Source organism: Pseudophryne corroboree, chromosome 1 (genome assembly GCF_028390025.1).
Source record: "Pseudophryne corroboree isolate aPseCor3 chromosome 1, aPseCor3.hap2, whole genome shotgun sequence".
Lineage (NCBI taxonomy): Eukaryota > Metazoa > Chordata > Amphibia > Anura > Myobatrachidae > Pseudophryne > Pseudophryne corroboree.
The window spans coordinates 675,946,971-675,974,304 of record NC_086444.1 but is presented as its reverse complement, the minus strand read 5'-3'; the positions used below and the strand labels follow the sequence as shown (position 1 = coordinate 675,974,304).

Below are 27,334 nucleotides of genomic sequence, written 5' to 3'. Positions count from 1 at the left end.
TTTCACCTTCCACTGTCTGCACAGAAAAGGAAAAAAGAATGGTATCGAACCGGATAAAACGACTGCATCCCACAAAAGAATGCGTCACCAACCGTTACGAAGGAGGTTAACTCACGAAGTTAGACTTACCAGTGGAATCCGCGGAGATTGACTGAACAGAGGCCACACCAAACAGCTGTATACCTTCCACCAGCATCTCCCGGAGACATCCTCCGCATTTTTCCGGTCACACCTCCTGCTGTCACGTGTCAGCCTGCTGTAATGTTATAAGGTAGAATAAACATAGGCAAGCCTACTCACTCTGGGTAGGGTAATTCTGTCGGATGCCTACCCGAATACAACACTCCTCAAGTGCATACAGTGCAAACAAGGTCAAAGTATAGAAATAAAATTTCACTTAGCTGCCTGTGTATGATCCTTTGCGACCGGGCTCTGCGTCGACCAGGAGTTGATTGTCCTAATTTTCTCTCCGTGTTGTGAAGAGAATAATATTTGGACTCCTTGGGGTATATTTACTAAGGTCCCGATTTTGACCGAGATGCCGTTTTTTCATCAAAGTGTCATCTCGGTAATTTACTAAACTCAAATCACGGCAGTGATGAGGGCATTCGTATTTTTTGGGTAGTCCATGAAAATAATTACGAATGAATCGGTCAAAACGCGGCTGTTTAAGTATGAATCTCGGTCATTTACTAAGAAGTGCAAAGCCAAAAAAAATAAAACACTGCCGTGAAAAATTACAACTCGTAAAAAAGTGCTAAAAAAAACCAGACCTGCTTTTTTAATCCGTGATTGTATAGGCATGCAGGGATCCATGAGATCCGTGTATGTATATCAGTGGGAAGGGGTGGGAAAGTGGTTATTTTCTAAAAAAAAATTGCGTGGGGTCCCCCCTCCTAAGCATAACCAGCATCGGGCTCTGCGCCTGGTCCTGGTTCCAAAAATACGGGGGACAAAAAGAGTAGGGGTCCCCCGTATTTTTAAAACCAGCACCGGGCTCCACTAGCTGGACAGATAATGCCACAGCCGGGGGTCACTTTTATATAGTGCCCTGCGGCCGTGGCATCAAAAATCCAACTAGTCACCCCTGGCCGGGGTACCCTGGGGAAGTGGGGACCCATTCAATCAAGGGGTCCCCCCCCCCCCCCAGCCACCCAAGGGCCAGGGGTGAAGCCCGAGGCTGTCCCCCCCCATCCAATTGGCTGCGGATGGGGGGCTGATAGCCTTTTGTGAAAATGAAAAGATATTGTTTTTAGTAGCAGTACTACAAGGCCCAGCAAGCCTCCCCCGCATGCTGGTACTTGGAGAACCACAAGTACCAGCATGCGGCGGAAAAACGGGCCCGCTGGTACCTGTAGTACTACTACTAAAAAAATACCCAAAAAAAGACAAGACACACACACCTTGAAAGTAAAGATTTATTACATACATCCACACAAACATACAAACATACTTACCTATGGCCCCACGCAGGTCGGTCCTCTTCTCCAGTAGAATCCAAGGGGTACCTGTTGAATAAATTATACTCACCAGCTCCAGGGTCCCAGGCTCCTCGTAGCATCCATTTGTAATCCACGTACTTGAATAAAATAAAAAAACGGACACCCGAGCCACGCACTGAAAGGGGACCCATGTTTGCACATGGGTCCCCTTTCCCCGACTGCCAGAAACCCACTCTGACTTCTGTCTAAGTGGGTTTCTTCAGCCAATCAGGGAGCGCCACGTTGTAGCACCCTCCTGATCGGCTGTGTGCTCCTGTACTGACTGACAGGCGGCACACGGCAGTGTTACAATGTAGCGCCTATGCGCTCCATTGTAACCAATGGTGGGAACTTTCTGCTCAGCGGTGAGGTCACTTTCGGTCAACCGCAGGGCAGAAAGTTCCCACCATTGGTTACAATGGAGCGCATAGGCGCTACATTGTAACACTGCCGCGTGCTGCCTGTCAGTCAGTACAGGAGCACACAGCCGATCAGGAGGGTGCTACAACGTGGCGCTCCCTGATTGGCTGAAGAAACCCACTTAGACAGAAGTCAGAGTGGGTTTCTGGCAGTCGGGGAAAGGGGACCCATGTGTAAACATGGGTCCCCTTTCAGTGCGTGGCTCGGGTGTCCGTTTTTTTATTTTATTCAAGTACGTGGATTACAAATGGATGTTACGAGGAGCCTGGGACCCTGGAGCTGGTGAGTATAATTTATTCAACAGGTACCCCTTGGATTCTACTGGAGAAGAGGACCGACCTGCGTGGGGCCATAGGTAAGTATGTTTGTATGTTTGTGTGGATGTATGTAATAAATCTTTACTTTCAAGGTGCGTGTGTCTTGTCTTTTTTTGGGTATTTTTTTAGTAGTAGTACTACAGGTACCAGCGGGCCCGTTTTTCCGCCGCATGCTGGTACTTGTGGTTTTCCAAGTACCAGCATGTGGGGGAGGCTTGCTGGGCCTTCTAGTACTGCTACTAAAAACAATATCTTTTCATTTTCACAAAAGGCTATCAGCCCCCCATCCGCAGCCAATTGGATGGGGGGGACAGCCTCGGGCTTCACCCCTGGCCCTTAGGTGGCAGGGGGGGGGACCCCTTGATTGAATGGGTCCCACTCCCCCAGGGTACCCCGGCCAGGGGTGACTAGTTGGATTTTTGATGCCACGGCCGCAGGGCACTATATAAAAGTGACCCCCGGCTGTGGCATTATCTGTCCAGCTAGTGGAGCCCAGTGCTGGTTTTAAAAATACGGGGGACCCCTACTCTTTGTCCCCCGTATTTTTGGAACCAGGACCAGGCGCAGAGCCCGATGCTGGTTGCTTAAATATGGGGGAACCCATGTCATTTTTTTTCCCATATTTCTGCAACCAGGATCGGCTCAAAGAGCCCGAGGCTGGTTATGCTTAGGAGGGGGGACCCTACGCAATTTTTTAAAAAGTTTTACAGTGTTTATTTAAAAAAAAAAAATGAACCCCAGCACGGATCACACAGATCCGGCCGAGATTCATTTTGAAAAAGTCGGCAGTGTTTTGCTAATCACTGCCGTAAAAAACAGAAAAAAAAACCGAATGACATCGACATCGGAAAACCCGAAAAGGCAAAATACGGCAGCTTAGTAAATTAGTCGTAATCAATTCAAAAAGTTGCAATTTTACACTGTCGATGTCATTCGTGATTGAACTTTGACCTTTTTCCGAAAATTACAAATGTTAGTAAATATACCCCCTTGAGAGGATCGAAACCAAGTCGTCACGGCCAAACTAGAGCTTAATCAACAGAGCGACCAGCACATGAAAAGAATACCATTATTTCAGCATTCATGGATATACATCATGTAATACACATATATCCTAACCATGCATATATGACCTATATCTACATATATACACATATAGATATAACCTATACGCAAGTGGATTGTCCAGACCTGTCAGGTCCCTAGTGACAATAATGTGTTGCGGATGTGTATGACCATGTACTGACATGCCCCCAAAGTGGATCTACCAGGAACGTTATGGGCGACAGAAACTTAGTAAATGTCGACAGCAAGGAATAGTAAGTGGGCAAAAATAATAATAATCACGGAACTCCGAGGGGTCTGAGGGAAGCATACAAATACAATTTTGATAACACTCCCCCCACATATACCTATAAATATACATATATATACAGGTACAAGACAATAACAGCTTGATCATTTTTTTACCCAGGAAATACCGTTGATGCCGACAGGGCATCCATAAACAACCGTATCTCCCCTATCGTGTTTACTGTTTAAGCAAACAAACACCCATTTGCTGATACTTAATTTCCCGAATCAAGTACTGCCATGCGCCGGCGAAGCCGACAGTTATCCCCCTTTTTGACAGCAGGGATTAGTAACCCGGCAAAATTACCGTCTTGCTACCCCAGGCAGTCCGAGGGAAACAACGTACAACTGTATATACACAGGTATAAGTCAGATACCTCATGTCCATTTACCCCGGCGACAACCGACGGTGCCGACAGGGTCACCCATTCCATATAATATCTACTCTTTATGTTGTAGCGAGTACTCACGTGCGTCGGCGATGCCGACAGGGAACGCCATAGGGTTTTATAACAGCACACTCGCGCCTGCCGACACAAGTGCACCAAATTGGGTATATCTGAGAGGGAGCACACAGACATTACACACAAGAATGAATTCATGGACATTCCTGACTCAATTACTGGTATATAAGTGCAACATAACACTCTAACACTATGCCCCCCCCCCCTTGTTTGTGCCTGACAAACTTCTTGGCGGGGACAGAAGGGAAAATGGCGCTGACTCTATGTGTGAGGTTATGCCCCGCCCCCCTCGGCGTGCTATAGCCCCCTTATACACTAAAAAGCCAGGTCGAGCACCATATATAGTGTAAAAACACTATACACTTACAATAACCAATGCTGCTCAGGGCGCCCCGCCCCCCCCCCCCCCCCCCCCCCGTGCGCCCTGCACCCAGGCAACCGACAGCGTGCTGGAGCCCCGGCGCGCCGCGGCCCGCAGCTTTAATGGCGGGTTATTACATGCGGCGCCCGGAACCCCCAAAGCACATATATACAATATATCTATGCTGCCCATCGCGCCACCCCCCCGGCGCCCTGCACCGATGGAAGCCGGCAGGGGAAAATGGCGCGCAGTGCGCTATAACGCGCCGGCGGGGGTCTGTATACGGAGCCCCGGCAGCGCATCTTGTCAGTTGCAAAAAAACTAACTCGCTACCCAGGGCGCTTCTTCCCCCCGCGCCCTGCACCCGTGTAAGCGGTGGCGGGGGATCAAAGGCGCGTAGCGCTAACCACGCTGGCGGGGGAATAAAACACGGTGCTCAGGCACTGAAATGCTTTTAATGCCAGACTCAAAAATAAAACCCAGTAACTTGCTGCCCAAGGCTCCCCCCCCAGCGCCCTGCACCCTGTGAGTGCCGTTGGTGTGTGGGAGCATGGAGCGCAGCGCGACCGCTGTACCTCCGTTACTGAAGTCTTCTGCCGTCACTGAAGTCTTCTGTTCTTCACATACTCACCCGGCTTCTTTCTTCTGGCTTCTGTGAGGGGGGTGACGGCGCGGCTCCGGGAACAAGAGGCTAGGCGCACCAAGTGATCGAACCCTCTGGAGCTAATGGTGTCCAGTAGCCGAGAAACAGAGCCTTTGAACTAAGAAGAAGTAGGCCTGCTTCTCTCCCCTCAGTCCCACGATGCAGGGAGCCTGTAACCAGCAGGTCTTCCTGAAAATAAAAAACCTAACATAAAGTCTTTTAGAGAAACTCAAGAGAGCTCCCCTAGTGTGTGACCCATCACTCCTGGGCACAAAGTCTAACTGAGGTCTGGAGGAGGGGCATAGAGGGAGGAGCCAGTTCACACCCAGTTTAAGTTTTCATAGTGTGCCCAAGCTCCTGCGGATCCGTCTATACCCCATGGTCCTTTTGGAGTCCCCAGCATCCTCTAGGACGTATGAGAAAAACTATTTTATTTACAAACATCAATAAAAGCAAGTGTGTTCATATCCAGGGTATGCAGGGGTGAATAGATGGTACACAGAAAAACGGGGCCCCGTTAATCTGATCTCCTCCAGCTCCCTCAGGGTATGTTTAGTCCAGATGCAGGGGGGATCAAAGGCGCGTAGCGCTAACCACGCTGGCGGGGGAATAAAACACGGTGCTCAGGCACTGAAATGCTTTTAATGCCAGACTCAAAAAGAAAACCCAGTAACTTGCTGCCCAAGGCGCTCCCCCCCCAGCGCCCTGCACCCTGTGAAAACACGGTGCTCAGGCACTGAAATGCTTTTAATGCCAGACTCAAAAAGAAAACCCAGTAACTTGCTGCCCAAGGCGCTCCCCCCCCAGCGCCCTGCACCCTGTGAGTGCCGTGTTTCAACCCGTGCCAGGGTCTTTGTCAAAGTGTAGAGGATGCCTGCACTATAGTCCTTATATACCACCCTCATTGTGCATTACTAACAGGTGTATTCCCCCAGGTAAACTTTCCCCGAGATCTGTATATGTAACATCCTAACATTCAACGGAAGTTCACTTTCTCCATAATGCATTGTCCCGGGCGGCGGGTCACATGGGGTCCGGCCGCGATGTCCAGGGCGACTTCCACCTCTCCCAAGATGTCCACCGCGCAACTTCCGTCTGGCGGTTGTTGTTGTCCCTTCATGTTTTAATGCCCCACTTCCTGTCCTTAGGATGATATAGCTCCCTCGTGGAGGGATCTCAGACCCTCCAACGTGACCCGCCCCACTAGGTACAAAATGCTCTGTTCCTGGACTTCCCTCTTAATTTATGATTTCCATCACCTGTGTTGAACTAGTTACATGATAAGAAAGCTGTTTCTTCACAGGTGATGGCAATAATAAATTAAGAGGGAAGTCCAGAAACAGAGCATTTTGTACCTAGTGGGGCGGGTCATGTTGGAGGGTATGGGATCTTGGTGTATGTTTTTGTTCTTTTTCATGTATATGGATTCATCCTGAGAACTGAAAGGAAGAATCACTAGAACTACTTCACCTAAAAGTCTAAGGGAAGTGTTTATTCATATTTGTGAGCGCCTGGGTATTTGTATTTGTATTTTTTTGCTTGGTACTATCCCAATTAGTTTGTGACATGGACCCAGGGGATTATGGGAAAGCTCCTCTCCACGAAGGGAAACTAGACGCTACCCCTATCCTATACTTTCAATGTTAATTTGGAGAGTTAACAATCGGTACAAAGTCCTTTTTGACAGGTACAGACCATAAAAAAAATAAGAATTTACTTACCGATAATTCTATTTCTCGTAGTCCGTAGTGGATGCTGGGAACTCCGTAAGGACCATGGGGAATAGCGGCTCCGCAGGAGACTGGGCACAAAAGTAAAGCTTTAGGACTACCTGGTGTGCACTGGCTCCTCCCCCTATGACCCTCCTCCAAGCCTCAGTTAGGATACTGTGCCCGAACGAGCGTACACAATAAGGAAGGATTTTGAATCCCGGGTAAGACTCATACCAGCCACACCAATCACACCGTACAACCTGTGATCTGAACCCAGTTAACAGCATGATAACAGAGGAGCCTCTGAAAAGATGGCTCACAACAACAATAACCCGATTTTTGTAACAATAACTATGTACAAGTATTGCAGACAATCCGCACTTGGGATGGGCGCCCAGCATCCACTACGGACTACGAGAAATAGAATTATCGGTAAGTAAATTCTTATTTTCTCTGACGTCCTAGTGGATGCTGGGAACTCCGTAAGGACCATGGGGATTATACCAAAGTTCCCAAACGGGCGGGAGAGTGCGGATGACTCTGCAGCACCGAATGAGAGAACTCCAGGTCCTCCTCAGCCAGGGTATCAAATTTGTAGAATTTAGCAAACGTGTTTGCCCCTGACCAAGTAGCTGCTCGGCAAAGTTGTAAAGCCGAGACCCCTCGGGCAGCCGCCCAAGATGAGCCCACCTTCCTTGTGGAATGGGCTTTTACAGATTTTGGCTGTGGCAGGCCTGCCACAGAATGTGCAAGCTGAATTGTACTACAAATCCAACGAGCAATAGTCTGCTTAGAAGCAGGAGCACCCAGCTTGTTGGGTGCATACAGGATAAACAGCGAGTCAGATTTTCTGACTCCAGCCGTCCTGGAAACATATATTTTCAGGGCCCTGACTACGTCCAGCAACTTGGAGTCCTCCAAGTCCCCAGTAGCCGCAGGTACCACAATAGGCTGGTTCAGGTGAAACGCTGAAACCACCTTAGGGAGAAATTGAGGACGAGTCCTCAATTCTGCCCTATCCGTATGAAATATTAGGTAAGGGCTTTTATAGGACAAAGCCGCCAATTCTGACACGCGCCTGGCTGAAGCCAGGGCCAACAGCATTACCACTTTCCATGTGAGATATTTTAAATCCACAGTGATAAGGGGTTCGAACCAATGTGACTTTAGGAACCCCAAAACCACATTGAGATCCCAAGGTGCCACCGGAGGCACAAAAGGAGGCTGTATATGCAGTACCCCTTTGACAACCGTCTGAACTTCAGGAACTGAAGCCAGCTCTTTTTGGAAGAAAATCGACAGGGCCGAAATTTGAACCTTAATGGACCCTAATTTTAGGCCCATAGACAGTCCTGTTTGCAGGAAATGCAGGAAACGACCCAGTTGAAATTCCTCTGTAGGGGCCTTCCTGGCCTCGCACCACGCAACATATTTACGCCAAATACGATGATAATGTTGTGCGGTTACTTCCTTCCTGGCCTTGATCAGGGTAGGGATAACTTCATCCGGAATGCCTTTTTCCTTCAGGATCCGGCGTTCACCCGCCATGCCGTCAAACGCAGCCGCGGTAAGTCTTGGAACAGACAGGGTCCCTGCTGGAGCAGGTCCCTTCTTAGAGGTAGAGGCCACGGGTCCTCTGTGAGCATCTCTTGAAGTTCCGGGTACCAAGTCCTTCTTGGCCAATCCGGAGCCACGAGTATAGTTCTTACTCCTCTCCGTCTTATAATTCTCAGTACCTTGGGTATGAGAGGCAGAGGAGGGAACACATACACTGACTGGTACACCCACGGTGTTACCAGAGCGTCCACCGCTATTGCCTGAGGGTCTCTTGACCTGGCGCAATACCTGTCTAGTTTTTTGTTGAGACGGGACGCCATCATGTCCACCTTTGGTTTTTCCCAACGGTTTACAATCATGTGGAAGACTTCTGGATGAAGTCCCCACTCTCCCGGGTGGAGGTCGTGTCTGCTGAGGAAGTCTGCTTCCCAGTTGTCCACTCCCGGAATGAACACTGCTGACAGTGCTATCACATGATTTTCCGCCCAGCGAAGAATCCTTGCAGCTTCTGCCATTGCCCTCCTGCTTCTCGTGCCACCCTGTCTGTTTACGTGGGCGACTGCCGTGATGTTGTTCGACTGGATCAACACCGGCTGACCCTGAAGCAGAGGTCTTGCTTGGCTTAGAGCATTGTAAATGGCCCTTAGTTCCAGGATATTTATGTGAAGTGACGTTTCCAGGCTTGACCACAAGCCCTGGAAATTTCTTCCCTGTGTGACTGCTCCCCAGCCTCTCAGGCTGGCATCCGTGGTCACCAGGATCCAGTCCTGAATGCCGAATCTGCGGCCCTCTAGAAGATGAGCACTCTGCAACCACCACAGGAGAGACACTCTTGTCCTTGGGGACAGGGTTATCCGCTGATGCATGTGAAGATGCGATCCGGACCATTTGTCCAGCAGATCCCACTGAAATGTTCTTGCGTGGAATCTGCCGAATGGAATCGCTTCGTAGGAAGCCACCATTTTCCCCAGGACCCTTGTGCATTGATGCACTGAGACCCGGTCTGGTTTCAGGAGGTTTCTGACTAACTCGGATAACTCCCTGGCTTTTTCTTCCGGAAGAAACACCTTTTTCTGGACTGTGTCCAGAATCATCCCTAGGAACAGCAGACGTGTCGTCGGAATCAGCTGTGATTTTGGGATATTTAGAATCCACCCGTGCTGTCGTAACACTACTTGAGATAGTGCTACTCCGACTACTAACCGTTCCTTGGATCTTGCCCTTATCAGGAGATCGTCCAAGTAAGGGATAATTAAGACGCCTTCTCTTCGAAGAAGTATCATCATTTCGGCCATTACCTTGGTAAAGCAGAAAATAAAGTGATAAATTACCCAAGGCGCAAAACACACCTATGCAGCTACCTGTGGTGAATAGGGCCACTTAACCCTTGTATGCAAATATATGTGGAAAAAAACACAGGTAAAAAGCGCTCAGTGCCGTTTCACATCTAACAGAAAAAGAAAATTATTTTGCGATACTTAATGTCCAAAAATGTCAAAGACAGTCCAGTAGGTAGTGGAGTCCCGTCCAATATTCTCTGGAAATATTCTCCCAAGAAGAGATCTCTGTCTTCAAAAATGGCTCATGATGATATGCAAAGGAAACAATACAATATCATGGTGTAGTATGTCAGAAACTTTCTATTCAGGTACCAACAAACAAAAGGCAGGGATCCAATGCGTACCCCACTCACAATATGTGTGATGTTAATCCACTCATAAAGGTATCTTTCATGTGATGATGATTCTATCAAGTATATCGTACCATACTCACTTCTCCACAGATGGGAACCCTCGCATCAAGGTTTCTTTAGGTACTTCAAAATATATATCTCCTCAATGACGAACAGAGTATGTGAATACTCTTTCAACGCGTTTCTCCCCTTTAGCGGGACAAAGACCCGCTAAAGGGGAGAAACGCGTTGGAAGAGTATTCACAGGCATATCCTTCATTTGTTTCCCATTCTAATACTTGATGCAATTACATCAGGCAGTAATTTGCTGTGAGTGGCCACCGGCATTACCTGTACAGAACAGCATCTTGTATAGTCTGGGATAATTATGTATGGATTTTGCCTATTTTAAATAAAACCATTTTAGTATACATATTTTCTGTTCGTCATTGAGGAGATATATATTTTGAAGTACCTAAAGAAACCTTGATGCGAGGGTTCCGATCTGTGGAGAAGTGAGTATGGTACGATATACTTGATAGAATCATCATCACATGAAAGATACCTTTATGAGTGGATTAACATCACACATATTGTGAGTGGGGTACGCATTGGATCCCTGCCTTTTGTTTGTTGGTACCTGAATAGAAAGTTTCTGACATACTACACCATGATATTGTATTGTTTCCTTTGCATATCATCATGAGCCATTTTTGAAGACAGAGATCTCTTCTTGGGAGAATATTTCCAGAGAATATTGGACGGGACTCCACTACCTACTGGACTGTCTTTGACATTTTTGGACATTAAGTATCGCAAAATAATTTTCTTTTTCTGTTAGATGTGAAACGGCACTGAGCGCTTTTTACCTGTATTACCTTGGTAAAGACCCGGGGTGCCGTGGACAATCCAAACGGCAGCGTCTGAAACTGATAGTGACAGTTCTGTACCACAAACCTGAGGTACCCTTGGTGAGAAGGGTAAATTGGGACATGGAGGTAAGCATCCTTGATGTCCAGAGACACCATATAGTCCCCTTCTTCCAGGTTCGCGATCACTGCTCTGAGTGACTCCATCTTGAACTTGAACCTTTGTATGTAAGTGTTCAAAGATTTCAGATTTAAAATAGGTCTCACCGAGCCGTCCGGCTTCGGTACCACAAATAGCGTTGAATAATACCCCTTGCCCTGTTGCAGGAGGGGTACTTTGATTATCACCTGCTGAGAATACAGCTTGTGAATGGCCTCCAATACCGCCTCCCTGTCGGAGGGAGACGTCGGTAAAGCAGACTTTAGGAACCGGCGAGGGGGAGGTGTCTCGAATTCCAATTTGTACCCCTGAGATACCACCTGAAGGACCCAGGGGTCTACCTGCGAGTGAGCCCACTGCGCGCTGAAATTCTTGAGACGTGCCCCCACCGTGCCTAAGTCCGCTTGTAAAGCCCCAGCGTCATGCTGAGGACTTGGCAGAAGCGGGAGAGGGCTTCTGTTCTTGGGGATTGGCTATCTGTTGCAGCCTTTTTCCCCTTCCTCTGCCCCGGGGCAGAAATGAGGAGCCTTTCGCTCGCTTGCCCTTATGGGAACGAAAGGACTGCGCCTGATAATACGGCGTCTTCTTATGTTGAGAGGCGACCTGGGGTAAAAATGTGGATTTCCCAGCTGTTGCCGTGGCCACCAGATCTGACAGACCTACCCCAAATAACTCCTCCCCTTTATAAGGCAATACTTCCATATGCCGTTTGGAATCCGCATCACCTGACCACTGTCGCGTCCATAACCCTCTTCTGGCAGAAATGGACAGCGCACTTACTCTTGATGCCAGTCGGCAAATATCCCGCTGTGCATCGCGCATATATAGAAATGCATCTTTTAAATGCTCTATAGTCAGTAATATACTGTCCCTGTCTAGGGTATCAATATTTTCAGTCAGGGAATCCGACCAAGCCAAACCAGCACTGCACATCCAGGCTGAGGCGATTGCTGGTCGCAGTATAACACCAGTATGTGTGTAAATACATTTTAGGATACCTTCCTGCTTTCTATCAGCAGGATCCTTAAGGGCGGCCGTCTCAGGAGAGGGTAGAGCCCCTGTTTTGATAAGCGTGTGAGTGCTTTATCCACCCTAGGGGGTGTTTCCCAACGCGCCCTAATCTCTGGCGGGAAAGGATATAATGCCAATAATTTTTTAGGAATTATCAGTTTTTTATCGGGGGAAACCCACGCTTCATCACACACCTCATTTAATTCCTCAGATTCAGGAAAAACTACAGGTAGTTTTTTCTCACCGAACATAATACCCTTTTTAGTGGTATTAGTATTATCAGAAATATGTAAAACATTTTTCATTGCCTCAATCATGTAACGTGTGGCCCTACTGGAAGTCACGTTTGTCTCTTCCCCGTCGACACTGGAGTCAGTATCCGTGTCGACGTCTGTATCTACCATCTGAGGTAATGGGCGTTTTAGAGCCCCTGATGGCTTTTGAGACGCCTGGACAGGCACAAGCTGAGTAGCCGGCTGTCTTATGTCGTCAACTGTCTTTTGCAAAGAGCTGACACTGTCACGTAATTCCTTCCATAAGATCATCCACTCAGGTGTCGACTCCCTAGGGGGTGACATCTCTATTATAGGCAATTGCCCCGCCTCCACATAATTTTCCTCCTCATACATGTCGATACAACGTACCGACACATAGCACACACACACAGGGAATGCTCTGACAGAGGACAGGACCCCACTAGCCCTTTGGGGAGACAGAGGGAGAGTATGCCAGCACACACCAGAGCGCTATATATATATACAGGGATAACCTTAAATAAGTGTTTTTCCCCCTTATAGCTGCTATTTGTAATTATTACGCCAATTAGTGCCCCCCTCTCTTTTTTACCCTGTTTCTGTAGTGCAGGACTGCAGGGGAGAGTCAGGGAGACGTCCTTCCAGCGGAGCTGTGAGGGAAAATGGCGCCTGTGTGCTGAGGAGATAGGCTCCGCCCCCTTCTCGGCGGCCTTTTCTCCCGCTTTTATGTGGAATCTGGCAGGGGTTAAAATTCATCCATATAGCCCTGGGGGCTATATGTGATGTATTTTCGCCAGCCAAGGTGTTTCTATTGCTGCTCAGGGCGCCCCCCCCTAGCGCCCTGCACCCTCAGTGACCGGAGTGTGAAGTGTGCTGAGGAGCAATGGCGCACAGCTGCAGTGCTGTGCGCTACCTTGGTGAAGACAGGATGTCTTCTGCCGCCGATTTTCCGGACCTCTTCTTGCTTCTGGCTCTGTAAGGGGGCCGGCGGCGCGGCTCTGGGACCGGACTCCGAGGCTGGGCCTGTGTTCGGTCCCTCTGGAGCTAATGGTGTCCAGTAGCCTAAGAAGCCCAATCCACTCTGCACGCAGGTGAGTTCGCTTCTTCTCCCCTTAGTCCCTCGATGCAGTGAGCCTGTTGCCAGCAGGTCTCACTGAAAATAAAAAACCTAAAACTAAACTTTCACTAAGAGCTCAGGAGAGCCCCTAGTGTGCACCCTTCTCGGTCGGGCACAAAAATCTAACTGAGGCTTGGAGGAGGGTCATAGGGGGAGGAGCCAGTGCACACCAGGTAGTCCTAAAGCTTTACTTTTGTGCCCAGTCTCCTGCGGAGCCGCTATTCCCCATGGTCCTTACGGAGTTCCCAGCATCCACTAGGACGTCAGAGAAAGGTACTGTACCCGCCTAAAAGGTACAGTTGGAGGGTATGATACAACTGAAACTACTGTAAAATAAACCTAACATAATTAACTATAAACGTATACGTATGATACAGAATTATTTTATTGTGGTTTAAAGTGAATCCAATGTATAGGGATATAACGGTGATGCGTGCAGTTGTTTGTGCCCTTAACAAATATGGCGGATCAGTGTGCATAGGGGCAGACATTGTCCCGCCTAGAGACGAACGAGAGAAAACGTCACTTCCTGTTCCGCTTGGTCCTTTTCTCCTTAGTCGGGCCGCTGTGCGGGTGTGTATTGTAGGCTGGGGCCGTCTCATAGTCCAGGTGTTAGCGGGGTCCTATGTATGGGTCACTGTGATTTGTGTGAGCCGCGGGTAAGGTTACCACATGAAGGCGGCGGCTGGTAGGGATGTCCTTCACACTGGCACGCCGTACATAGCTGGCCTTGCGCACACACACAGTGGGCCGCATCACCGCACATGGCGCCGGCCTGGACCAGCAGCAGCTGTATACCCTGATTATCAGCGCCCCTCAGATGTAATGCGGGACATGTTACTGCTGGCAAGGGAATGGAAGCATGCTGTTGGTGTGTCGCCTCCTTTGTATGTGCTGCAAGCTAAGGGCGTACGTGTGTGCAATGCATTTGGCGAAATGGGATCTGTGTGGCCTGTCAGTGCACAGTAAAGCCATGGACCACTCCCAGTGTGTATCACTGGAGCGCTCTGGGCTCGCACAGTATCGGCACACTGTTATAACTTCTATACAACGTGTCGTCTTTTATAGGAGTATTGTTGGTTTTATAATACATATAAAAACATTGGCTACAGTTGTCAAAATGTTTTATGTAAAAAAAAAAAAAAAATCGAGTTTATAGAATGTCCATAATTTAGGGTTAATTTGGTTCCAGTTGATCTTGGAAAAACTTATTAAGTTTGTGTGTGGACTCCCCATCCACCTTTATGTAACTTTTTTATTTCTTTCAGGGTATCCGGAAGGTGCAAAGATGCAGATCTTTGTAAAAACACTCACTGGGAAAACAATCACGCTTGAGGTTGAGCCCAGCGATACTATTGAAAATGTTAAGGCCAAGATTCAGGACAAGGAAGGTGAGAGGCTCAAGTATAGTGTGAAATCTAGAATGCTAAGAAAAAAATTACCCTTACCCGCTGGCACTGTGTAATTTCTTTAGTATAAAAGCTAATGTTCTGCTCTAGTAACCGTATAATCCTGTTATTTTTGTAATACTCCCAACCAATGTTTCAGAGAATAAGTACCAGTAAGTATCTCTGCTACTTTAAATGCTGAGATACATGTCCAATGGCTTGAAAACTAAACTATCAAAAATACTTAATGTAGTCTGAATTCCCTGACAGGCCAATAATAGCTCCCCACCCCAGTGGCATTACCCCTTCTGGGTACCATTATCACCTCACGTCAGTTCAGTACGTGTGTCAGACGGGTCTTATCGTCAGAACTCCCTGTTGCAGCTGATATTGGCTCTTGCTAAAGTCTTCCACATCACACTTTTGTTAATGGCATTCTGGCTATGAAATCTGTAGCATTGTCAGTGGTCAGACATTTAATCACTTCCGGTGGCACTGGGGTGGGAAATGTAAAGGACATTATTTTCCTGTCAATCCGCATCTCCTTCTCTGTTTCCATCTTGCCCACCTCCCCAATTCTTAATCCTACCCCTGATCCCTACACTCCAGCTACCGTCCCATTTTTCTTTTTTGCCTCCAAACTCCTTGAGTGCATTTACAACTGCCTTTTTCCTCCTCCTTCCTTTTTCTGCTTGACCCATTTCAGTTTGGCTTCCGTCCTATCCACTGAAACTGGTTTCATGAAAGTCAGCAGTGACCTACTTGCTGCCAAATCCAATGGCTTTTACTCTCTGCTTATTCTCCTTGACCTCTCTTCTGCTTTTGACACTGTCGCCACTCTCCTTCTGCAAATCCTTCACATGCTTGGTCTACATCAGGCCTGGTCAACTTGTGGCTCTCCTGCTGTTGTGAAACTACAAGTCCCAGCATGCCCTGCCACAGTTTTTCTATTAAGGCATACCTTCCAGGAGGGACACAATGCTCTGCTTCTGGACTTTTCTCTTAATGTATGAAGGTGTTTTCACCACAGGTGATGGAAATAATAAAGAGGGAGGTCCAGGAGCAGAGCATTCTGTCCCTCCTGGAGAGGGTCATGTTGGGAGGTATTAGGGGATGCTGAAACTGTGGCAAGGCATGCTGGGATATGTAGTTTCACAACATCTGGAGAGCCACTGGTTGGCCTGGTCTACATGATACTGCCCCCTCTGGCTGACCTCACTTCCCCCTACTTCCACTAAGTGTCCCCCAAGGTTCTGTTCTTGGACCTATCCTATTCTCTCTATCATTCCTCGTTAGGTGAGCTTATCAGCTTTTTGACATCTAAAATATTTGCGCTGATACTCAGATCTTCCTTTCCTCCCCTGACTTCTCTTCTCACTTGTATCTGCAATGGTCTCTCTGCTGTCACTTTGTGTATATCACAGTGATTTCTAAAGCTGGAGACGCTTAAGATATCTGTCCAATCTTACAGGTTGGAGCAAAAATCTGGAAATGTGTTAGAGCAGATCAACCATTTGCTCCAAAAAGCTGGAAAATGACCAAAAATGACAAATTGGTTAAATGGATTTAACCAATTTTGTCTCTCCATTTTTGTCAGTTTTCAGTGTTAGGGAGCAAATGGTCAATGGTCATTTGCTCCCATACACTACCAGATCTTCGTTCCAACCAGAAAGATACAGAATCTTACCGTGTGTCCAGATGTAAACTTTAATGTGTCCAAAACTGAGCTGATAATCCTCTTGCCCTCCAGCATAACTTCACACGCTTTCAATATCTACTTATTGCACTATCATCTCCTCTAGCCCCCAAGAATGCTGTCTAGGTGTTCACATTGACTCCTCCCTTTCGTTAGTACCTTTTGCAGTACTGCCATTTCCATCTCGGAAATATTTCCAGGGTCAGACTCTTTCTCCCGCTGGATAAGACCCCCTCATCTCCTCATCTTCCTCTACAAACTTACTATGTCTGCTTCCACTCTTAAAAGCCCTGTATTGGCTCCTCTTCAGAACCTAATTGAAGCTTCTCAGACTGTTACAAAAGCCCTAACCCATTTACATCTTTGACCTCTCCCTTTACACTCCTGCCCGCCCTCTCTGCTTCACAAATGAAGGCCGTGTCTCCTACCAACTGATTACTACTTCCCACTGCCGCCTCCAAGATTTTGGGGTATACTCGAGTCTGGTCCATTCCGACATGCAGTTGTCGGAATGGACCAGACAACCCCTATTCAAAGAGCGGCCAAATCCGACTGTCTGATTTGGGCGTTCCCGGTTTCCTCACCTGCTGCTGTCAGCAGCATCGAGGGGAGCTGTTAGCTGTGCCGGGGTCGGAAGAGCAGTGGAGGAGACAGGTGGGGGGGGAGCGGCGGCTGCAGCAGCGTAACTGGAGGCTCATGGCAGCGTCCACCCGGCTCCAGCAAGCCAAGCGGGACCTCGCTTGCTGGAGCCGGGTGGATGCTGCCGCTGGGTTCCTGCTCTCCCTGCTTCTCAACCCCCCCCCCTCTCTCCCTCCTGCTCTCAGCACCCTGTTCTTAATCTGACTTTAAAAAAAAAAGTCTGAGATTGTCTGAAACGGGGCTAAAATCTGTCGTGTTTGTCCCCGCTTCCGACAAGGCACGTTGCGCCGATCAGTGTGCATTCCGCCAAGTCTGGTAAAATAGGGCCATAATGAATAGGTCAGAACCCTTTTAGACCTAAAACTGTCAGAAGCTGCCGTCTTTCCGACAGTTATTGAATATACCCCTTTGCCTGTGCTGCTCCCGACCTCTGGAATTCTGTGTCCGACTCCCCACCTCTCTACAAAACTTCACATGGTAGGAGGTCTCCCTGGTGCTTTGCCTTTAAAAACATAGAATTTGACAGCAGTTTAGAACCACTTGGCCCATCTAGTCTGCCCATGTGTACACACTAGGGTTCATTTTTGTCAGGAGTCGGTTAACCTAACAGTATATTTCTCTTACGTCCTAGAGGATGCTGGGGACTCCGTAAGGACCATGGGGTTTAGACGGGCTCCGCAGGAGACATGGGCACTCTAAGACTTTAGATGGGTGTGAACTGGCTCCTCCCTCTATGCCCCTCCTCCAGACCTCAGTTAGATCCTGTGCCCAGAGGAGACTGGATGCACTGCAGGGGAGCTCTACTGAGTTTCTCTGAAAAGACTTTTGTTAGGTTTTTTTATTTTCAGGGAGCACTGCTGGCAACAGGCTCCCTGCATCGTGGGACTGAGGGGAGAGAAGCGGACCTACTTGACTGATGGACTCTGCTTCTTAGGCTACTGGACACCATTAGCTCCAGAGGGTCGGAACACAGATGTCGTCCTCGCTGTTCGTCCCGTAGCCGTGCCTCCGTCCTCCTCACAGAGCCGGAAGATAGAAGCCGGGTGAGTATAAGAAGAAAGAAGACTTCACAGGCGGCAGAAGACTTCTGATCTTCACTGAGGTACCGCGCAGCGGTCACGCTGCGCGCCATTGCTCACACACACACACACACACACACAGCACAGGTACAGGGGGGGCGCCCTGGGCAGCAATAATTACCTCATTAACACTGGTACAGGTATCGGATACTGCAGAGGCAGTATATTATATATAATATATAGCGCTGTACAGACTGGGACTTTGTTCCAGTGTCCAGTGGTGTGTGCTGGCATACTCTCGCTCTCTCTCCAAAGAGCCTTATTGGGGGGCTGTCCCCATATTTGTATATCCCAGTGTGTGTGGGGGTGTCCGTACATGTGTCGGCATGTCTGAAGCGGAGGGCTCGTCTAGGGAGGAGGCAGAGCAGATGATTGTGGTGTCTCCGTCGGCACTGCCGACACCTGATTGGTTGGATATGTGGAATGTTTTAAATGCAAATGTGACTTTATTACATAAGATTGGACAAAGCAGAGTCCAGGGAAACAGCAGGGAGTCAATCCATGGCTTTGACTGTCTCAAGGCCCTTCGGGGTCTCATAAACGTCCCCTTTCCCAGATAGCAGACACGGATTCCGACTCCAGTGTCGACTATGATGATGCACGGTTAAACAAAAGGGTGGCCAAGAGTATTCATTATATGATTATTGCGATAAAAGATGTTTTGCATATCACTGAAGACCCCTCTGTCCCTGACACGAGGGTCTGCATGTTTAAGGAAAAGAAACCTGAGTTAACGTTTCCCCCATCTCATGAGCTGAACGCTTTATTTGAAAAAGCTTGGGAAACTCCAGACAAGAAACTGCAGATTCCCAAGAGATTTATTGTGGCGTATCCCTTCCCCTCACAGGACAGGTTACGGTGGGAATCCTCGCCCACGGTGGGCAAGGCTTTGACGCGCTTGTCCAAAAAGGTGGCGCTACCGTCTCCAGACACGGCAGCCCTCAAGGATCCTGCTGATCGCAGACAGGAAACTACCTTAAAATCAATTTACACACATACGGGTGCCCTGCTCAGACCGGCAGTAGTGTCGGCATGGGTGGGTAGCACAATTGCAGCGTGGACAGATAACTTGTCATTTGACATTGACAACCTAGATAAAGATAGCATTTTGTTGACTTTGGGTCACATTAAGGACGCAGCGTTATATATGAGAGAGGCTGCGAGAGATATTGGGCTGTTGGGTTCAAGAGCCAATGCCATGGCAATTTCGGCTAGAAGGTCCCTGTGGACCCGCCAATGGACAGGTGATGCCGATTCAAAGAGACATATGGAGATTTTACCTTACAAGGGTGAGGTTTTATTTGGGGAGGGCCTCGCGGACCTGGTTGCCACAGCTACCGCGGATAAGTCTTCTTTTTTGCCTTGCGTTCCCCCACAGCAAAAGAAAACACCTCAATATCAGATGCAGTCCTTTCGGTCGCATAAATTCAGAAAGGGTCGGGGCTCTTCCTTCCTCGGTAGAGGGAAAAGATCGCCTGCTACGGCTAGTTCCCAGGAACAAAAGTCCTCCCCGGCCTCTACAAAATCCACCGCATGACGCTGGGGCTCCGCTGAGGGAGTCCGCACCGGTGGAGACACGTCTTCGACTCATCAGCCAGGTCTTGGTTCAGTTGGATTTGGATCCTTGGGCGGTCGAGATTGTATCCCAAAGCTACAAACTGGAGTTAGAAGTGCCTCCTCGACGATTTTTCAAATCTGCCTTGCCAGCTTCTCACCCAGAGAGGGAAATAGTTTCAGCTGCCATACAAAAGCTGTGTCAACAGCAAGTGATCATCAGGGTTCCCCTAATGCAACAGGGGAAGGGGTATTATTCAACTCTATTATTCGACCCATTCTGAATCTAAAATCCCTGAACCTGTATTTGAAAAGGTTCAAATTCAAGATGGAATCTCTCCGGGCAGTGATCTCCAGCCTGGAAGGGGGGGGGATTTTATGGTGTCGCTAGACATTAAGGATGCATACCTTCATGTCCCCATATATCCCCCTCATCAGGCGTACCTGAGATTCGCTGTACAGGATTGTCATTACCGGTTTCAGACGTTGCCGTTTGGGCTTTCCACGGCCCTGAGGATTTTCACCAAGGTAATGGCGGAAATGATGGTGCTCCTGCGCAAGCAAGGAGTCACAATTATCCCATACTTGGACGATCTCCTAATAAAGGCAATATCAAGAGATCAGTTACTGAGAAGCGTGTCTCTCTCCCTGAGAGTACTACAACAACACGGCTGGATTCTAAATCTACCAAAGTCGCAGTTGGTTCCGACAACTCGGTTGTCATTTTTGGGCATGGTTCTGGACACTGGGAAAAAGAGGGTTTTTCTCCCAACGGAAAAAGCCCAGGAACTCCAGAACATGGTCAGGGACCTGCTAAAGCCAAAAAGAGTGTCAGTTCATCACTGCACTCGAGTATTGGGAAAGATGGTGGCAGCCTACGAGACCATTCCGTTCGGCAGGTTCCACGCAAGAACTTTTAATGGGACCTTCTGGACAAGTGGTCAGGGTCCCATCTACAAATACATCAGAGGATAAGCCTGTCCCCCAGGGCCAGGGTATCTCTCCTGTGGTGGCTTCAGAGTGCTCACCTTCTAGAGGGTCGCAGGTTCGGCATTCAAGACTGGGTTCTTGTGACCACAGACGCAAACCTCCGAGGATGGGGAGCAGTCACACAAGGAAGAAATTTTCAGGGAATATATGGTCAAGCCAGGAGGCTTGTCTACACATCAATGTGCTGGAATTAAGGGCCATATATAACGGCCTACAACAAGCGGAGAGTCTTCTTCACAACCTACCTGTTCTGATTCAGTCAGACAACGTCACAGCTGTGGCGCATGTAAACCGCCAAGGTGGGACAAGGAGCAGAGCAGCAATGGCAGAAGCCACCAGGATTCTTCGCTGGGTGGAAAATCATGTAAGCGCTCTGTCGGCTGTCTTCATTCCGGGAGTGGACAACTGGGAAGCAGACTTCCTCAGCAGACACTATCTCCATCCAGGAGAGTGGGACTTCATCAAGAAGTCTTTGCAGAGATAACAAGTCGTTGGGGACTTCCTCAAATAGACATGATGGCGTCACGCCTCAACAAAAAGCTACGGACGTATTGTTCCAGGTCGAGGAACCCTCAGGCAGTGGACGCCCTGGTGACACCGTGGGTGTTTCAGTCGGTCTATGTGTTCCCTCCACTTCCACTCATCTCAAAAATATTGAGAATCATAAGACGAACCAAGAGTGCAGACAATATTCATTGTTCCAGATTGGCCTCGAAGGGCCTGGTATTCAGATCTTCAGGATATGCTCACAGAAGATCCGTGGCCTCTTCCTCCCAGGGAGGACCTGTTGCAACAGGGGCCCTGTGTGTTCCAAGACTTACCGCGGTTAAGTTTGACGGCATGGCGGTTGAACACACAGTCCTAGCTAGGAAAGGTATTCCGGGGGCAGTTATCCCTACTCTGATCAAAGCTAGGAAGGAGGTAACGGCGAAGCACTATCACCGTATCTGGAGGAAATATGTTTCTTGGTGTGAAGCCAAGAATGCTCCTACGGAAGATTTTCAGCTGGGTCGTTTTCTCCATTTTCTACAGACAGGAGTGGATATGGGCCTAAAGTTAGGCTCCATTTTAAGGTGCAGATTTCGGCCTTGTCTATATTCTTTCAGAAGGAATTGGCTTCTCTCCCAGAAGTCCAGAATATTGTAAAGGCAGTGCTGCACATCCAACCTCCTTTTGTGCCCCCTTAACGTGGTTACAGTTCCTTAAGTCACACTGGTTTGAACCTCTTCAAACTGTTGAATTAAAATTTCTCACTTGGAAAGTGGTCATGTTGTTGGCCTTGGCATCCGCGAGGCGGGTGTCCGAATTGGCGGTCTTGTCTCACAAGAGCCCCTATCTGATTTTCCACGTGGATCGAACAGAATTGAGAACTCGTCCTCAATTCCTACCTAAGGTGGTTTCGTCGTTTCATATGAACCAACCTATTGTGGTGCCTGTGGCTACGGGTGACTTGAAGGATTCCAAATCCCTTGATGTAGTCAGGGCCTTAAAAATGTATGTAGCCAGGATGGCTCGAGTTAGGAAAACAGAGGCACTGGTTGTCCTGTATGCGGCCAACAAGGTTGGTGCTCCTGCTTCTAAGCAGACTATTACTCGCTGGATCTGTAACACGATTCAGCAGGCTCATTCTACTGCTTGATTGCCGTTACCTAATTCGGTAAAGGCCCATTTCACTAGGAAGGTGGGCTCTTCTTGGGCGGCTGCTCGAGGCGTCTCGGCTTTACAGCTTTGCCGGGCAGCTACTTGGTCGGGTTCAAACAATTTTGCAAAATTCTACAAGTTTGATACCCTGGCTAATGAGGACCTCATGTTTGCTCAATCGGTGCTGCAGAGTCATCCGCACTCCCGCCCGGTCTGGAGCTTTGGTATAATCCCCATGGTCCTTACGGAGTCCCCAGCATCCTCTAGGACGTAAGAGAAAATAAGATTTTAAACCTACCGGTAAATCTTTTTCTCCTAGTCCGTAGAGGATACTGGGCGCCCGTCCCAGTGCGGACTATTTCTGCAAGGCTTGTATATAGTTGTTGCTTACATAAGGGTTATGTTACAGTTGAGATCAGTCTCTGGCTGATGCTGTTTGTTCATTCTATTGACTGGTTTCGTATATTCCATGTTGTACGGTGTGGATGGTGTGGGCTGGTATGTATCTCGCCCTTTAACAAAAATCCTTTCCTCGTACTGTCAGTCTCCTCTGGGCACAGTTCTTTAACTGAGGTCTGGAGGAGGGGCATAGAGGGAGGAGCCAGTTCACACCCATCTAAAGTCTTAGAGTGCCCATGTCTCCTGCGGAGCCCGTCTCTACCCCATGGTCCTTACAGAATCCCCAGCATCCTCTACGGACTAGGAGAAAAAGATTTACCGGTAGGTTTAAAATCTTATTTTTTTGGAGTGTGGGGGAAAACTGTTGTACCCATAGGAAACCCACGTAGGCAGGGGGAGACTATACAAACTCGACACAGTAAGCCATGTTGGGAATAGAACCTGTTACCTCAGTGCTGTGAGGCAGTAATGCTAACCATTACACAATCTGTACTGCCTCTACTCCATACTCCCTACAATGGCACGACCCTTGGTTTCTGCCACTCTGCTGCTTATTTGAGCGTTACCATTGATGCAGATATGTTTTATATACCATGTACTTGTCTTGAATTGTTTTGTACTGTCACTACTTTCTTGTTTTGCTCTTTTGTTTATATGATGGCACAAGGGTTCCACAGTGCCTAACAAAGTACTTAAAAGATAATAATAAAATGTGGGAGGGAGGATGAGCAGAACGGCTCTTGTCTGTGTCTCGAAAGGCTGTTAGGTGTTTAAAACAAAGTGAGTGGAAACTTAAGTCCTGTGGTGTTTTTTTTTGTTTATTTCAGAAGCTTGCAGAGCTTTTTGGCCAAAATCAACTGAATATTTCAAGATGCATGCAATATTTTTCCATATCTTTAGGTTGTGTATTGTTAAACATTTTGGTTTAAGCACTTAACAATGGAAGAAACCTATTTATCTGTGCAGTGGGTCCAGGTTAGGAAGTCTTGCTCATAAATGGGCCACTCCAGAATTTTTATTATTTTTTTGCTTCCAAATGTACAATATTTTGGTTGTGGTACCTCTTGCCATTACTGAAATTAGTGACTATTGTTGGTGGGTTTCGTATTCTCCAGGCACAATGTGTAAAATAGTAGTGAGTTACAGCAAATGCATGGCAGTGACCTACTTAATAAACACTCTCTTGGGCAAACATTGAAGATACGAAGAAACTTGTTACAAAAAATACATTCTGAAAAACCTAACCTAGAAATCTGTACATCCATGACGGGTCAGTCTTTGTAACAGCATGGATCTAGGAAGGTTCCTCTATTGTGCTAAGATACATGACTTCTATCAGTTTGATTTTTTTTAATTTTTATTTCGTGTACTAACAGGGCACAAATAGTCGTCTTCTACTAGTCTGTTAACAAGCAGTGGCTTTTTGTGTTAATATAATTCTGTCTTTGCAGGTATCCCCCCTGATCAACAGCGTCTGATCTTTGCTGGCAAGCAGCTTGAAGATGGGCGTACTCTGTCTGACTATAACATCCAGAAAGGTATGATGCGTACTTCAAATACCAGTTTCCTTTTTAAATTCAGTATTCTCATTTGCCATCAGCTGCCATTTTATGATTAAGCAGACTGGACCAATATGTTTGTCTTTTTGTTATAGTGATGACCTAGTTTTAACTAACTTTCTTGAGACCTGTTTATTTTACACTTCAGAGTCAACATTGCATCTGGTGCTGCGTCTGCGTGGTGGTATCATTGAGCCTTCCCTTCGCCAACTTGCCCAGAAGTATAACTGTGACAAAATGATTTGTCGCAAGTAAGTGCGCTGTTCCTTTAAACTATGAAACATTGTTGTAATACATTGAAATAGAGAACGACCTAGACTAAGCACATTTGTTATCTGTGAAGACGGGTATGTAAATTTGTGAGAATACGCAAAGTGAGTTTGTTACAATGATCTTAATTTTAATAAAAGGAATCAAAAAACACTTTTTTTTCTGTGACAGCTGGTCACTCCTGTAGAACTTTATATAATATCTGTAGTGTGTATTAGACACTCCAGCATAACCACCCCAGATTAATGTATATTTGAAAGGAGTGAAAACAGCTAATTGTAGGGCACATTCCTTGTAGCCTAAGCTAACAATTTTTCTTTACAGATATTCAAATTGATTTCCCAATTTAAGATGTACTTAAATTCACGGTTTAAATGAGCAATTACTTTGTTTGGTATTAGTTTCTAATGGCAGATGGCATTCAATTTTATTGTATGTATGTTGCCCTATCTGTATGGCTTTTGCTCTGCCATCTACAGTATGTGTGGTTTTTCTCCCCCACTAATGGGGGATTATTTGCTTTTAACAAAATTAACCTTAGCATGTTGTGCTTCTGGCTTCTCCAGAGCATGAACTGATGTGAATGCTTAAATATCTGGAAATAGCCCTGTCATATGTAGGTATTAAAAGTTTAATTTTATAGTATTATTGTTCAGCCTACCTTATCGCTAACTATGCGTGTACATAGATACCCCTGTTTGGTATTATCGCCCCATGGATTAAAATAAATGCAATTATTTCAGTTGGTCAAAAGTACACAATCCACTAAAACCACAGGAAGCTTCATTGCCCATAATATAGTATTCAAATATGACTTTCAAGCATGGCTACATTGTAGGATGAAATTCTAATGTTTGCTCTAGAGCAGTCATGGCTAGCCAGTGGGTAATCCAGCTTTTTCAAACCTACAAGTCCCAACATGCCCTCCCACCCCTCATCTAGTGAAGCATGCTGGGAATTTTAGTTTCATAAGTGGGAAAGCCACAAGTTGGCCTGGCCAAACCAATCTGTGCACCTAGTTGTGAAGTCTTAAGGTGCCCATATACTAGTGCATAGGTTCTCAAACTCTGTCCTCAGGACCCCACACAGTGCATGTTTTGCAGGTCTCCTCACAGTCACAAGTGACATAATTAGCTCCACCTGAGGACCTTTTTAAAATGTCAGTGAGTAATACACCTGTGCACCTGCTGGGTTACCTGCAAAACATGCACTGTGTGGGGTCCTGAGGACTGAGTTTGAGAACCACTGTACTAGTGTGATTTTGCCCAATTTCATCCCGATTTCGACGCATTGGGTCGAGAAACTGTGTTAAATGTGGCAAATTGCAGGTCAATCTGTTTTGATGTGCTGTCCTGTGCTCTTCTGATTGGAGCTGGGGATCGCTGAGGCTGCAGTATAGATTTGTTGGATCCGGTGGCCATGGCTTGGGATCGCATACAATACATTGTATGCAAAAGGACTGCATACGATGTATCGTATGCGATCCTGCTGTCTGGGAAGTTACAAGGGCAACGTATGTGACTTCTACCCTTGGAGAAGTCGCACTAGTGTATGGCCACTATAATGTGGGAAAACAGCCTTTGAATATCCTCCCAAGTGGCAGTCTTATTAAATCATTTTTCAGTGATACAAACCTTCAAACAAACCTTTAGTTGCTTATATTGCCAGTTGAATTATTCATTTGCGTGAGCCAGTTTCTATTTCTCATACATTCTGTGACTGTAACCTGTTAAGCAAAGCTTTGTGCACTTCTAATGGTTAGTCTAATAATGCCTGCTTGTATTTCAGATGCTATGCCCGTCTTCATCCTCGTGCTGTTAACTGCCGCAAGAAGAAGTGTGGGCATACCAACAATCTGCGTCCCAAGAAGAAGCTCAAATAAGCTCATCTTGTCCACCACGTATTTTGTGACTGAAAAATAAAATTTATCTCAAGTTTTTTGACTTTGTAATTGTTTCTTTTAAAATGTATCTCTAATATTCAGTGTAACAGTAAGTGCTTTTTTATGGAGTACATATTCCTCCGTTCTCATCAGGCACACATACCGCTGCTGCTCTCCTGGATCACGTGGCCGCACGATAGGGAGGAGGCAAGAGGGTCCCCCAAGTGGGACCTGCCGAAATTGTGATCCGGTCACTGTCTCTGGAGACGGACCGCGTTGCTGGCGTGGACATTGTGGCCGTGCAGGGACACCACTATCCACCAGGGCAAGGAGTACACGTCGGATTTACTAAAATCCGTTTAGTACAGGCTCCATAGTACCCGGTGCTGAAGTCCAGCAGAGGGGGGGATAAGGCTCTGACCTGTAGCAGCTCCCCCGGGCGCCATTTACAGCAGATGTTCCCGCCCTGGAGCTGCATTTCTCTCCCTCACACCCTGTCAGCGTTTTGCTGCCATTACACAGAGCTGTGCTGATTTTGGGACTGCTGGGCAATGTCTCCTCTGTAAAGCCACCTGCCTCATCAGTGCTGTGTATTTACAGGACACTTAAGTATTCTACATGTCGTTTAGACAGTGTTTGTTAAGAACAAGTGCATAACTGCAGGAATATTTAGTACAAGTATTCTATGATATACATCCAGTATTAACTGAGCATTGTTAGATCTGTATACATAGATTTACATAGTATTGCTAGTCCAGTACAGTTTTGTTTGTAATTTTTGCAGTGTACATGTGACTGTGCGTGCCTATAGCTGCCGTGTGGTTCCTACTCCGTGTATCTCACACA

The 27,334-nt window shown here is 47.3% G+C and overlaps 1 protein-coding gene across 2 annotated transcripts; it reads left to right on the top strand.

The window, feature by feature from the left end:
* Positions 1-13,865: 13,865 nt before the first annotated feature.
* On the top strand, positions 13,866-26,544 carry UBA52 (ubiquitin A-52 residue ribosomal protein fusion product 1). 2 transcript variants are annotated; one of them, XM_063914729.1, is made up of 5 exons: positions 13,866-13,964; positions 14,660-14,782; positions 24,229-24,315; positions 24,485-24,587; positions 26,395-26,544. In XM_063914729.1, the coding sequence occupies exons 2-5, from the start codon at positions 14,680-14,682 to the stop codon at positions 26,486-26,488; spliced, it is 387 nt and encodes a 128-aa protein (XP_063770799.1). In that variant the 5' UTR covers positions 13,866-13,964; positions 14,660-14,679; the 3' UTR covers positions 26,489-26,544. The 2 variants fall into 2 exon arrangements, with proteins under 2 accessions (XP_063770799.1, XP_063770800.1); XM_063914730.1 differs by lacking the exon at positions 13,866-13,964 and adding an exon at positions 13,979-14,050.
* The last annotated feature ends 790 nt before the right edge of the window (positions 26,545-27,334 follow it).

Excerpts from the sequence above, each read along its gene's own strand:
- UBA52 (XM_063914729.1), top strand. The coding sequence starts at position 14,680 with ATGCAGATCTTTGTAAAAACACTCACTGGGAAAACAATCACGCTTGAG. Across the intron at positions 14,783-24,228 it reads CAAGATTCAGGACAAGGAAG|GTATCCCCCCTGATCAACAG; the intron begins GTGAGAGGCTCA and ends CTGTCTTTGCAG. Across the intron at positions 24,316-24,484 it reads TGACTATAACATCCAGAAAG|AGTCAACATTGCATCTGGTG; the intron begins GTATGATGCGTA and ends TTTACACTTCAG.